Below are 12,022 nucleotides of genomic sequence, written 5' to 3'. Positions count from 1 at the left end.
TCAATCTCTTATTAGCAGGCTGTTTCCTGTTTCTCCAGCAGATCAGTTCTCCAAACCAACCATTATTGTTTTTTCATCTTTTAGTAGTTTGTCTCCCGCTTGCTATATTAGAGGTCGTATAGCTGGTGAGAATTAACGGAGGTCAACGCCTTCTCAACTATGCTGGATAAGCACTTGAGGCTAAATAACTTGCAAGGCTACAGAAAAAGTTTGTGGGAATTGGATTGACTGTGTTGCTCTATATCGAGCTGCCTTGTGTTTATTCGGCTGAATTGCCTCCCATATTGTAATGATTCCTAACTTCAATGTATAGAGTGCTCTTATCACACCAAGACACCTGAAGGCATTTTATAGGAGCATTATCAAGCAAAAATTTCACACATTGCCAAGCTGCTGGAGATTCAGTGATGAACAATGGGGATGAATGCGAGGACAAAATGGAGGGACTGACATTTGGGTCAGTTACAGTCCTGATGGAGGGTCTTAGCTCGAAGCACTGACTGTTTGATCCGCTCCATAGATGATGCCTGACCTGCTGAGTTCCTCCAGCATTTTGTGTGTGTTGTTCTGGATTTCCATTATTTGGTTGGTTACCGTATTGTAGAGGTTGTAGTTAGTAAGGAGTTAGTCCATAGAAGCATCTGAAATTGCAGATGAGACTTTTATCATTGAAGTTGTTGAATTTAATGTAAAAGCCTTCAAAAGTTTAATTGCATCTGATGTGCACCGCTTGACACATTAATATGTGTCATTGGACCATAGAGCTGGAAAGTCGGCCCTTTGCCACAGAGTCTGTGCCACCTGGCACTCAAGTCAAGGAGACCAAAGACTCTCACAATTTTTTACAGATGTACCATGAAGAGTATTCTAACTGGTTGCATCATTGCCTGGTATGCAGAGGCTACTGCACAGGATCGGAACTCACCCAGTTCATCATGGGCACTGTCCTGCCCAACATCAAGGACTTCTTCAAAAGGCAAATCCTCATAAAAGATGCATTCATCATTAAGAACCCCCCATCACCCAGAACGTGCCCTCTTCACGGAGGTACAGGAGCTGAAGACTCACACTCAAAGTGTTTTAGGAACAGCTTCTTCCCCACTGCCATTAGATTTCTGAATGGACAATGAACCAATGTACAGTACCTCACTCTTTTTCCTTGGTTTTTTTTGCTCTCATTTTGCACTAGTTATTTAATTTGATTTTTTTAATATACGGTATACAATGGTTTCCTGATAATTGGGACACATTGGACCAGTACATTTTGATCCAATTAAGCAGCTGCCCAATTAGCTGAAGATTCATGGAAATAGTTAAAAGGCATATCTGAATATCAGTTTGTATATTTAAATGAAATACAGAACAAATATGAACACTACCAGTATCTCTACTGTACAATAAAACTGCATTAGTTCCTAGTAGTTATTAATGACGGAGTTTCTATGCCATGTTCTTTTGATTGACTGTAAATTAACAAAATCAGCGCAGACACTTAGTGCAGATAATGCACTGCCTTCATACAGTGCTTTAGACGATTGCATCCTCCAAATCCTCATTTTCTTTGTAACATTCAAGATGATTGTCGATACCTTCGTAATTTCGAACTTGTAGAAGTAGTGAAATTGTTTTATTTTCACTCCAGGCTTTTTCCAGTATCTCTAAGCCTGAAAGCTTGAAACTGCAGTGAGCAAAACAATTCTGAATTGTCTTAACTGCTTACTTCTCACAAATTATCAGTGAAAAAATCACTGCTTTTTGAACACAAACGCACGCAACTGATGCAATTTAAAAACTGTTCACTCTAAGCATGGTGTAGAGTCTAACGGCCATGCAAGGGCATGCAACTGACACTAGTTAGAAACTGTTCGGCAATAGTCTCCTGTCCCAATTAAGTGGCATAGAGTCCCAAATAGATGAACAGATTCCCAGCTATTTTCTCGATTTAGTTTTTGTTCTTTACGAATTGTCCCAAATAAATGGTCCCCTTGATTAAGTGATGGCCCGTTTTACTGGAATCCACTCTATAAAATTTCTTAGTGTAACTTATGATTTTTTTTTACTATGTATGGGAATGTATTGCTGCCACAGAACAACGTATTTAATGAACTTGATTTGGATTACAATGACCATAACCAACCCATTTTTATTCTATTCACATTTCCATCAATTCAACCTTTCCTTCTCAGGCCCATCAAATCTACCACTCACCGACACACCAGTGGAAATTTAGAGTGGCCATTGAGCCTTTGGGACATGGGAGGAATCGTATGGGGGAGGGGTGCATAGGGAGGGCATGTAAACTCCACGAGGTCAATACCAGAAGTCAGGATTGAACCCACATCACTGGAGCTGCAATGCAGTAACTCTAAAGCTCAGCCACTGGACTGCCACGATGTAAGAATCAGAATTATTATCACTCACACAAGAAATCAAATTTGCTCTTGTGGCAGCAGCACAGTGCAATACATTAAAAAAAATACTAATTTGCAAAAAAAAATAACTAAATAGTGCAAAAGAGGAATGGTGAGGTAATGTTCCTGGGTTCATGGACCATTCAGAAACATGATAGCAGAGGGAAAGAATCTGTACCTAAAATGTTAGCATGGACCTTCATGCTCCAGTAGTTCCTCCTTGATGGTAGTAATGAGAAGAGGGTATGACCTGGATGGTAAGGATCCTTAGTGATACATGACGCCTTGTCGAGGCTCTGCCTCTCGAAGCTGCCCTTGATGATGAAGAGGATTGTGCCTGTGATGGAGCTGGCTGAATATACAACTCTGCAGCCTCTTTCAGTCTTGTGCGCTGGAGCCTCCGTACCAGACGTGACGCAACCAGGCAGAATATTCTTCATGGTACAAATTTCCATGAGTCTTTAGTGGCACACCAAATCTCCTCAAACTCCTAATGAAGTATAACCGCTGGCTTTTTGTAAAATAACCTTCACTTAATTTGAAAGAAGCACAGTAACTACTTTATTGTTTCCTGCCAGTTACTTGTAAGTACAGACACTCTATGCCTAGTGTCATATAATGGACATACAATAAATCTATGTACTATGTTTAAGCTATCTTATGTATTTATATCTATTGTCTTTTTTTATTATTATTATTATTATGCATTTTTTTTTGTGTTTTTATTGTGCTGCATCAGATCTGAGGTAACTTGCATACAGGAAATGACATTAAACGCTATTGAATCTTGAAGAATTGCCAATAAAAACAGCACTTAAAGGAGTTTTGTGCTTGTATATTAAGCACTGCCTGATCAGAGGAAGGCTTCTTTAGGTTGTTTGAGCCAGGGGTGGTAGTGGGGATAAGTTCCCATTACCTAATAAATGCTCTCAATGCTGTGTGCCTCAAATAGCCTCTGACAACCAAGTCCAGCTCCTGGGCTTCACGTGTAGATCAGCTACTAAGCCCAGTGGAACTGTTTTTACCGACAGGAGAAGGGCAAAGGCGGGATACTGGCGCCATAAAACCAGTCGCTTCAGGCAGATGGGGCCCGTCAGCCGTGGTTGGCAGCTCACCTAGGAAAAGGAAACACTGATCTCAAACCTTTACTGCCTTGCGGCTATACCCACTCATGGGAAAGGCTTCGGGAGTAAACCCTGATGAAAAATCCAGAGCTGGAGTCCCTGTGGCAGTTGTACATTGAGTTCAACGTTGACTGGCAACTCCTGCGATCCTGCTGGTGCCAAACTGGACCAGTCCCTGCTGTTCCTTTGGATTCATCAGCTGTGTGGAAAGGGAGTGTCTGCTACATGGGCAACAGTTTGCTTGCTCTTCATATCGTATTGCCTTGGCTTGCTTAATGGGTTGTGTATCGCATAGACAGTTGAAATAAAACATTCATGATCGATCCCAATCAACAGAGGACCTTAATCAATTTGAGGAAGAGGAGGTTTATCATCAGGAACATATTGGTTGTTTAAAATAGTGGTGGTTCTAGTTGCTATTGGCTCTGCAATGTTATGTGAAGCAGCATTGTGTGCAGAAGGTAGGGAGTACTGAACAAATCTGAAGGCTGAAGAAGACGGCTAAAAGCCTCTGAAATCTATATTTCCTCTGGTAAAACACTGTATAATTACATTCATGCAATTTCTTCATATGGTATTTTTAATGAGTTGGTGCCAAGCTTCCCTTCAACTGGATTGTGGCTACATTCACATGAGCCACCTGGCAATGGCTTGCCGAGCAGTGTCCACCTGTGGGAATTAAACTGAATATAACTTATTGTTGTTAAGTGCCATCAAGTTGTCGTCGACTCATGACGATGCTGTGGATAGTTGCCCTAAATGAGTTTTGTTTCTCACAAAGGCGGCTCATTTCTTACAAAGGCCGACAGAGTGATCAGCAGCACTGGGGCTCCACAGGGGACAGTCTTGTCTCCCTTTCTCTTCACCATTTACACCTCGGACTTCAACTACTGCACAGAGTCTTGTCATCTTCAGAAATTTTCTGATGACTCTGCCATAGTTGGATGCATCAGCAAGGCAGATGAGGCTGAGTATAGGGCTACGATAGGAAACTTTGTCACATGGTGTGAGCAGAATTATCTGCAGCTTAATGTGAAAAAGTCTAAGGAGCTGGTGGTAGACCTGAGGAGAGCTAAGGTACCAGTGACCCCTGTTTCCATCCAGGGGGTCGGTGTGGACATGGTGGAGGGTTACAAGTACCTGGGGTTATGAATTGACAATAAACTGGACTGGTCAAAGAACACTGAGGCTGTCTACAAGAAGGATCAGAGCCGTCTCTATTTCCTGAGGAGACTGAGGTCCTTTAACATCTGTGGGACGATGCTGAGGATGTTCTACGAGTCTGTGGTGGCCAGTGCTATCATGTTTGCTGTTGTGTGCTGGGGCAGCAGGCTGAGGGTAGCAGACACCAACAGAATCAACAAACTCATTCGTAAGGCCAGTGATGTTGTGGGGATGGAACTAGACTCTCTCATGGTGGTGACTGAAAAGAGGACAATGTCTCCCATCCACTACATAATGTACTGGTTGGGCACAGGAGTACATTCAGCCAGAGACTCATTCCACCGAGATGCAACACAGAGCATCATAGGAAGTCATTCCTGCCTGTTGCCATCAAACTTTACAACTCCTCCCTTGGAGAGTCAGACACCCTGAGCGAATAGGCTGGTCCTGGACTTATTTCATAATTTACTGGCATAATTTACATATCACTATTTAACTATTTATGGTGTTATTACTATTTAATTATTTATGGTGCAACTGTAACGAAAACCGATTTCCCCCGGGATCAATAAAGTATGACTTTGACATTGTAGATAATGTCGCATTCATAGCTGTCCTTATTGCATCCATCCGATTGTTGTCCTTCCTCTCTTCCGTTGTCCTTCCACCTTGCCAAGCATGATATCCTTTTCCATGGGGCTGTTTTTTCACATGATGTGCCCAAAGTACGATAGGTAGAGTCTTGTCACTTGAGCCTTCAGAGAGAGACTTGACTCGATCTCATTGAGGACCGATTTGTTTGTTCAGTGAGAGGTCCACTAGATTGGTAGTATGTTTCTTTCAGTACCAGTTCAAAGATGTTGATATGCTTCCTATCCTTCTTCTTTATCACCCAACTTTTGCAACCATATACTGTCATTGTGAAGACCATGGCCTGCACAAGTGAATCTTTGTACATAGAGATAGATTCCTGTTCCTGAGGATCTTTTCTAAATCCTTCATGGCTGCTCTGCCAAGGCAATTCTTCGTTCGGTTTCTTGACTGCTTATCACTTCAGTATTAATCATTGATCCAAGTAAATTGAACTTATCAACTATTGAGATTGAAATTGGTAGTGTTGCCAGTAGTCATAATCTTAGTCTTCCTCAGGTTAAGCTGCAGACCCACCTTGAGGCTATGTTCCTTGAGTTTGGTTAGCAATTGCTTCAGGTTTTATTTTGTTTTCAGCCAGTAATGTCATGTCATCAGCATAATGAAGGGTACAGGTGATTCTGCCATCAATTCTTACCCCTTGATTTTCCTTGTATACTCCTGTTTCTCTGAGGATTTGATTGGCATACAAGCTAAACAGGCCCGGGGAGAGAATACAGTCTGAACCATTTTGTTTCTCCTTACTCTGTTCAGACTGCTGCTTCTTGATTGATATAAGGCGTGTACATAAGGGCACTCAAAAATAACTATATATGAATATAACTACACAATATAAAATTGACTTCAGAAAAGAAACTGACCTATTTGTGTGCAACTTTCTTCAGGCTGTCCTGAAGCTCTTTACACCAAGTGAAGTTTCAACATCACAATATAAGTTCTGTAACATAATAAATGTGTCACTTGATATGCACACAGCAATGTCCCACAAACAGCTGCGTGACTAAAATTGTGTGATTTTAGTGGTGTTAGATCAACACTGAAATTCAAGCATAAATTGGTCGAGACATGAATTGTTAATTATAAACAGGAGAGTGAATGTTTACTTGGAGTAGATGAGAATACAGAGTTGGGGTGAAAATCAATGAATGGCAGGGCAAGGTTGAGGACCTACTCCTTCCCTTAATTCATGTATCAGTGTGAACCATGATTATTTTTATTGCTGAAAATATGGATGTCTTTTCCAGGTTGGATCCTTCTTGAAGACACCAAAGTTTCCTATCTGGGTGGTGTGCAGCGAGAGCCACTTCAGCGTCTTGTTCTGCCTAAAGAAGGAGCTGCTGAGTGACTGGAAGTCTGAGAGGAGATTCGACCTGTATTACTACGATGGCCTGGCAAATCAGCAGGATGAAATTCGTCTGACAGTCGGTTGGTAATCCATTCCCTTTGTGTGCCAGGCTATTCTCAGATCATCATTTCCAGAGTTGTTGGAAATAACAACCTGAGAAAGGACAGGCTAACTCAGCTCGCTTAAGGCAGGTTACTTGGACCAACTTTCTCTTAGTCTGAGTATGGAAATTTGAGAGGCACTAGAATATGACACGAAGTATATAGTGCTGAGACCTTATAAGGCATTAGTCAGATCACACTTGAAGTATTGTGAGCAGTTTTGGGCCCCTTATTTAAGAAAGGATGTACTAGCATTGGAGAGGGTTCAGAGAAAGTTCACAAGAATGAACCTAGGAATGAAAGGGTTATTTAATGGCTCTGGGCCTGTACTCACTGTAATTTAAAAATATGAGTGGAGATCTCATTGATACTGAATATTGAAAGGCCTAGATAGAGTGGATGTGTAGAGGATGTTTCTTATAGTAGGAAATTCAAGAACCAAAGGGTAAGTCTCAGAATACAGAGATGTCCCTTTAGAATTGAGATGAGGAGGAATTTGTTTTGCTAGACGGTGGTGAATCTGTGAAATTCATTGCTATGGACTGCTGTGGAGGCCAAGTGATTGGGTGTACTTAAAGTGGAGGTTGATAGGTTCTTGTTTAGTAAGGACGACAAATGTTACGGGGAGGAGGCTGGAGAGTGGGATTGAGAGGGATAATAAATCAGCCATGATCAAATGATGGGATTGAGATTCAGAGCCGAGAGGTAACGTTGCAGCTATATAGGACCCTGGTCAGAACCCACTTGGAGTACTGTGCTCACTTCTGGTCGCCTCACTACAGGAAGGACGTGGAAACCATAGAAAGGGTGCAGAGGGGATTTACAAGGATGTTGACTGGATTGGGGAGTATGCCTATGAGAATAGGTTGAGTGAACTTGGCCTTTTCTCCTTGGAATGGCAGGGGATGAGAGGTGACCTGATAGAGGCGTACAAGATGATGAGAGGCATTGATCGTGTGGATAGTCAGAGGCTTTTTCCCAGGGCTGAAATGGCTAGCACGAGAGGGCATAGTTTTAAGGTGCTTGGAAGTAGGTACAGAGGAGATGTCAGGGGTAAGTTTTGTATACAGAGAGTGGTGAGTGTGTGGATTGGGCTGCCGGCAGCGGTGGAGGCGGAAACAATAGGGTCTTTTAAGAGACTCCTGGATGGCTACATGGAGCTTAGAAAAGTCGAGGGCTATGGGTAAGCCTAGGTAGTTCTAAGATAAGGACATGTTCAGCACAGCTTTGTGGGCCAAAGGGCCTGTATTGTGCTGTAAATTTTGTATATTTCTATTCTATGTTTTCTATGGATCAGCCTAGATTGGCCAAATGGACTAATTCTGCTCCTGTGTCTTTTGGTCTTATAGAGTTGCTGAAAGTGTTTAATAGTGATTGTCGAGGAGGCAATGTGATAGGTTTTTCATTTGCGGGGTGGGGGGGGAGACTAGAATAAGAAAGCAGGATCTTTACTGTGTTAGTGATGATGTCAAGAAGAGCTTCAGTGCAAAATGCTGTTGAGGGTGGAGGTTAGTTGAAAATTAAGATTGAAACAAAATTGCCTAACTGAGTGATTCCCATTTGCCTGAATTTGGCCGATATGTCTCTAAACTTTGCCTAAACCATGTACCTGTCCAAATATCTTTTAAATGGCAGATTTGTACCCATCTCTAACACTTCCTCTGGCAGCTTTTTCCATATTACAGTTGCTCCTTAGGTCCCCTTTTAAATCTTTCCCTTTAAAGCTATGCTTTGGACTTACCTACCATGGGGGAAAAGACTGTGCTATGCACCTTATCCAAGCCTCGGATAGAAAACAGGAGCAGGGGCAGGCCTTTCGAGGCTGCTTCAACATTCACTGTGTTCATGGCTGGGTCTCTGGTCTCAATGCCAGTTGAAGGACTAAACCTTGAGAAACACTAGGTGGTGTTCAGACCAAAAAGCTCCCTTGGCCTCAGTTCTGTCTCCTGAATGTTATGAAGCATTGTAAAATGTATAAATGAGAAATTCTTTATAAAAGTTAATGTAAAGAAAATATTGGCTGAAGGCACATTTCTGCAAGTACAAGTAATTTTAAAAAAGTAATTCCTTATTTTTTCCTTTATTTCTTGCAAGCTACAATAAGTTCACAGCCATTAATTCATAAGAACATAAGAACTAGGAGCAGGATTAGGCCATCTAGCCCATCTAGCCTGCTCTGCCATTTATTAAGATCATGGCTGATCTGGACTTGGACTCACATCCACCTACCTGCCTTTTCCCCATAACGTTTAAATCCCCTACCATGCAAAAAATCTATCCAACAGTCTTTCTATACCAGTGTTTTATCTTCTGAGTGAATCATAGAACATAGATCAGAATAAGCCCTTCAGCTCACAATGTTGTGCCAACGTTTTAATCTACTTCAAGATCAGTCTAACATTCCCACATCACTCTCCATTTTTCTTTCACCCACGCGCCTATCTAAGAATCTCTTAAATGCCCCTAATATATCTGCCTCTACCATCACCCCAGCAGTGTATTCCATGTACTTTCAACTATGAATAAAGAACCTACTAACATCCTCTTTATACTTTCCTTCAATCACCTTAAAATGGTTCTCTCGGATTAACTATTTCCACCCTGGGAAAGGCTCTGGCTGTCCACTCTGTCTATAATCCTCTTATCATCATATACACCGCTACTGAGTCACTTGTAATCTTCCTTTTCTCCAAAGAGAAAAGCCCTAGCTTGCTCATACTTTTCCCCATAAGACATGCTCTCTAGTTCAGGCAGCATCCTGGTAAATCTCCTCTGCATCATCTCTAAAGCTTCCAATCCTCCCTATAACGAGGTGACCAGAACCGAATAAAATATTCCAAGTGTGGTTTAACCTGAGTTTATAAAGCTGCAACATTGCCTCGTGGATCTTGAATGCAATCGCCCAATAAATGAAGGCCAACACATCATACACCACCTTAACCAGCCTTTCAACTTGCACAGCAACTTTGAGGTACCTTGGGACCTGGACCCCAATTTCCCTCTGTTCCGCTACACTGCTAAGAATCCTGCCATTAACCTTGTACTCTACCTTCAAGTTTGACTTTCCAAAGTGAATCATTTCACACTTCTCTGGGTTGAGCTCCATCTGCCACTTCACAGCCCTGCTCTGCATCCTGGCAGTGCTGTATTGTAACCTGTGACAACCTTCTACTCTAACCACTTTGTGTCATCTCCAAACTTTCTAACCCACCATTCCACTTTCTGATCTAAATCATTTATAAAAATCACAAAAAGCAGTGGTCCATAAGAGATAGGAGCAGAATTAGGCCATCTGGCCCATTGAGTCTGCTCTGCCATTCAGTCATGGCTGATCCTTTATTCTTCTCCTCCTCTATGCCAGTTCCCAGCCTTCTCCTGTAACCTTTGATGCCATGTCCAATCAAGAACCTATCAATCTTTGCCTTAAATACACCCAACGACCTGGCCTCCACAGCTGTATGTGGCAATAAATTCCACAAATTCACCACCCTTTGACTAAAGAAATTTCTCTACGTCACTGTTTTGCAAGGGTGCCCTTCTACCCTGGGGCTGTTCCCTCTTGTCTTAGACTCCCCCACCATGGGAAACATCCTTTCCACATCGACTCTGTCTCGGCCTTTCAACATACGAAAGGTTTCAATGGGATCCCCCCTCATCCTTCTGAATTCCAGTGAGTACAGACCCAAAGCCATCAAACATTCTTCATATGATAACCCTTTCATTCCTGGAAGCATCCTTGTGAAACTCCTCTGAACCCTCTCCAATGGAAGCACATCTTTTCTAAGATGAGGGGCCCAAAACTGTTCACAATTCTCAAGGTGAGGCTTCACCAGTGCCTTATAAAGCCTCAGCATCACATCCTTGCTCTTGTATTCTGGACCTTTTGAAAGGAATGCGAACATGGCATTTGCCTTCCAAACCACTGACTCAACCTGCAAGTTAACCTTTAGGGTGTTCTGCACAAGGACTCACAAGTCCTTTCTCAGAATACACATCAAAGTTGCTGGTGAACGCAGCAGGCCAGGCAGCATCTCTAGGAAGAGGTGCAGCCGACGTTTCAGGCTGAGCCCTTTTTCAGGACTAACTGAAGGAAGAGTGAGTAAGGGATTTGAAAGGGGGAGGGGGAGGGGGAAGATCCAAAATGATAGGAGAAGACAGGAGGGGGAGGGATGGAGCCGAGAGCTGGAAAGGTGATTGGCAAAAGGGATATGAGAGGATCATGGGACAGGAGGCCTAGGGAGAAGGAAAAGGGGGAGGGGGGGAAAACCCCAGAGGATGGGCAAGGGGTATAGTCAGAGGGACAGAGGGAGAAAAAGGAGAGAGAGAAAAAGAATGTGTGTATATAAATAAATAATGGATGGGGTATGAGGGGGAGGTGGGGCATTAGCGGAAGTTTGAGAAGTCAATGTTCATGCCATCAGGTTGGAGGCTACCCAGACGGAATATAAGGTGTTGTTCCTCCAACCTGAGTGTGGCTTCATCTTTACAGTAGAGGAGGCCGTGGATAGACATATCAGAATAGGAATAGGACGTGGAATTAAAATGTGTGGCCACTAGGAGATCCTGCTTTCTCTGGCGGACAGTGTAGGTGTTCAGCAAAACGATCTCCCAGTCTGCGTCGGGTCTCGCCAATATATAAAAGGCCACATCGGGAGCACCGGACGCAGTATATCACCCCAGCTGACTCACAGGTGAAGTGTTGCCTCACCTGGAAGGACTGTCTGGGGCCCTGAATGGTGGTAAGGGAGGAAGTGTAAGGGCATGTGTAGCACTTGGTCCGCTTACAAGGATAAGTGCCGGGAGGGAGATCAGTGGGGAGGGATGGGGGGGGACAAATGGACAAGGGAGTTGCGTAGGGAGCGATCCCTGTGGAAAGCAGAGGGGGGGGAGGGAAAGATGTGCTTGGTGGTGGGATCCTGTTGGAGGTGGCGGAAGTTACGGAGAATTATATGTTGGACCAGAGGCTGGTGGGGTGGTAGGTGAGGACAAGGGGAACCCTATTCTTAGTGGGGTGACGGGAGGATGGAGTGAGAGCAGATGTGCGTGAAATGGGGGAGATGCGTTTGAGAGCAGAGTTGATGGTGGAGGGAGGGAGGCCCCTTTCTTTAAAAATGGAGGACATCTCCCTTGTCCTGGAATGACTTGTGTACTTTTAGGTCTTTCAGCTTTTTGTGCACCTTTTCTCTTGTAATAGTAACTGCACCCACTTCACTTCCTTCACACACT

At 43.2% G+C, this 12,022-nt stretch overlaps 1 protein-coding gene across 2 annotated transcripts in view; it reads left to right on the top strand.

Moving 5' to 3' along the window:
* The window catches only part of mindy4 (MINDY lysine 48 deubiquitinase 4), a 291,924-nt gene that overhangs the window by 234,005 nt on the left and 45,897 nt on the right, over positions 1-12,022 (top strand). For both annotated transcript variants that reach the window (XM_063044570.1, XM_063044571.1), the window contains one exon: positions 6,595-6,775. In XM_063044570.1, the coding sequence (XP_062900640.1) occupies positions 6,595-6,775 (181 nt within the window). The remainder of the gene's footprint in view (positions 1-6,594; positions 6,776-12,022) is intronic.

The sequence above is a fragment of the Mobula hypostoma genome, chromosome 3, assembly GCF_963921235.1.
Source record: "Mobula hypostoma chromosome 3, sMobHyp1.1, whole genome shotgun sequence".
In the NCBI taxonomy this organism is placed as follows: Eukaryota; Metazoa; Chordata; class Chondrichthyes; order Myliobatiformes; family Myliobatidae; genus Mobula; species Mobula hypostoma.
The sequence above is the reverse complement of the archived record's forward strand: the minus strand, read 5'-3'. Positions and strand labels throughout refer to the sequence as shown.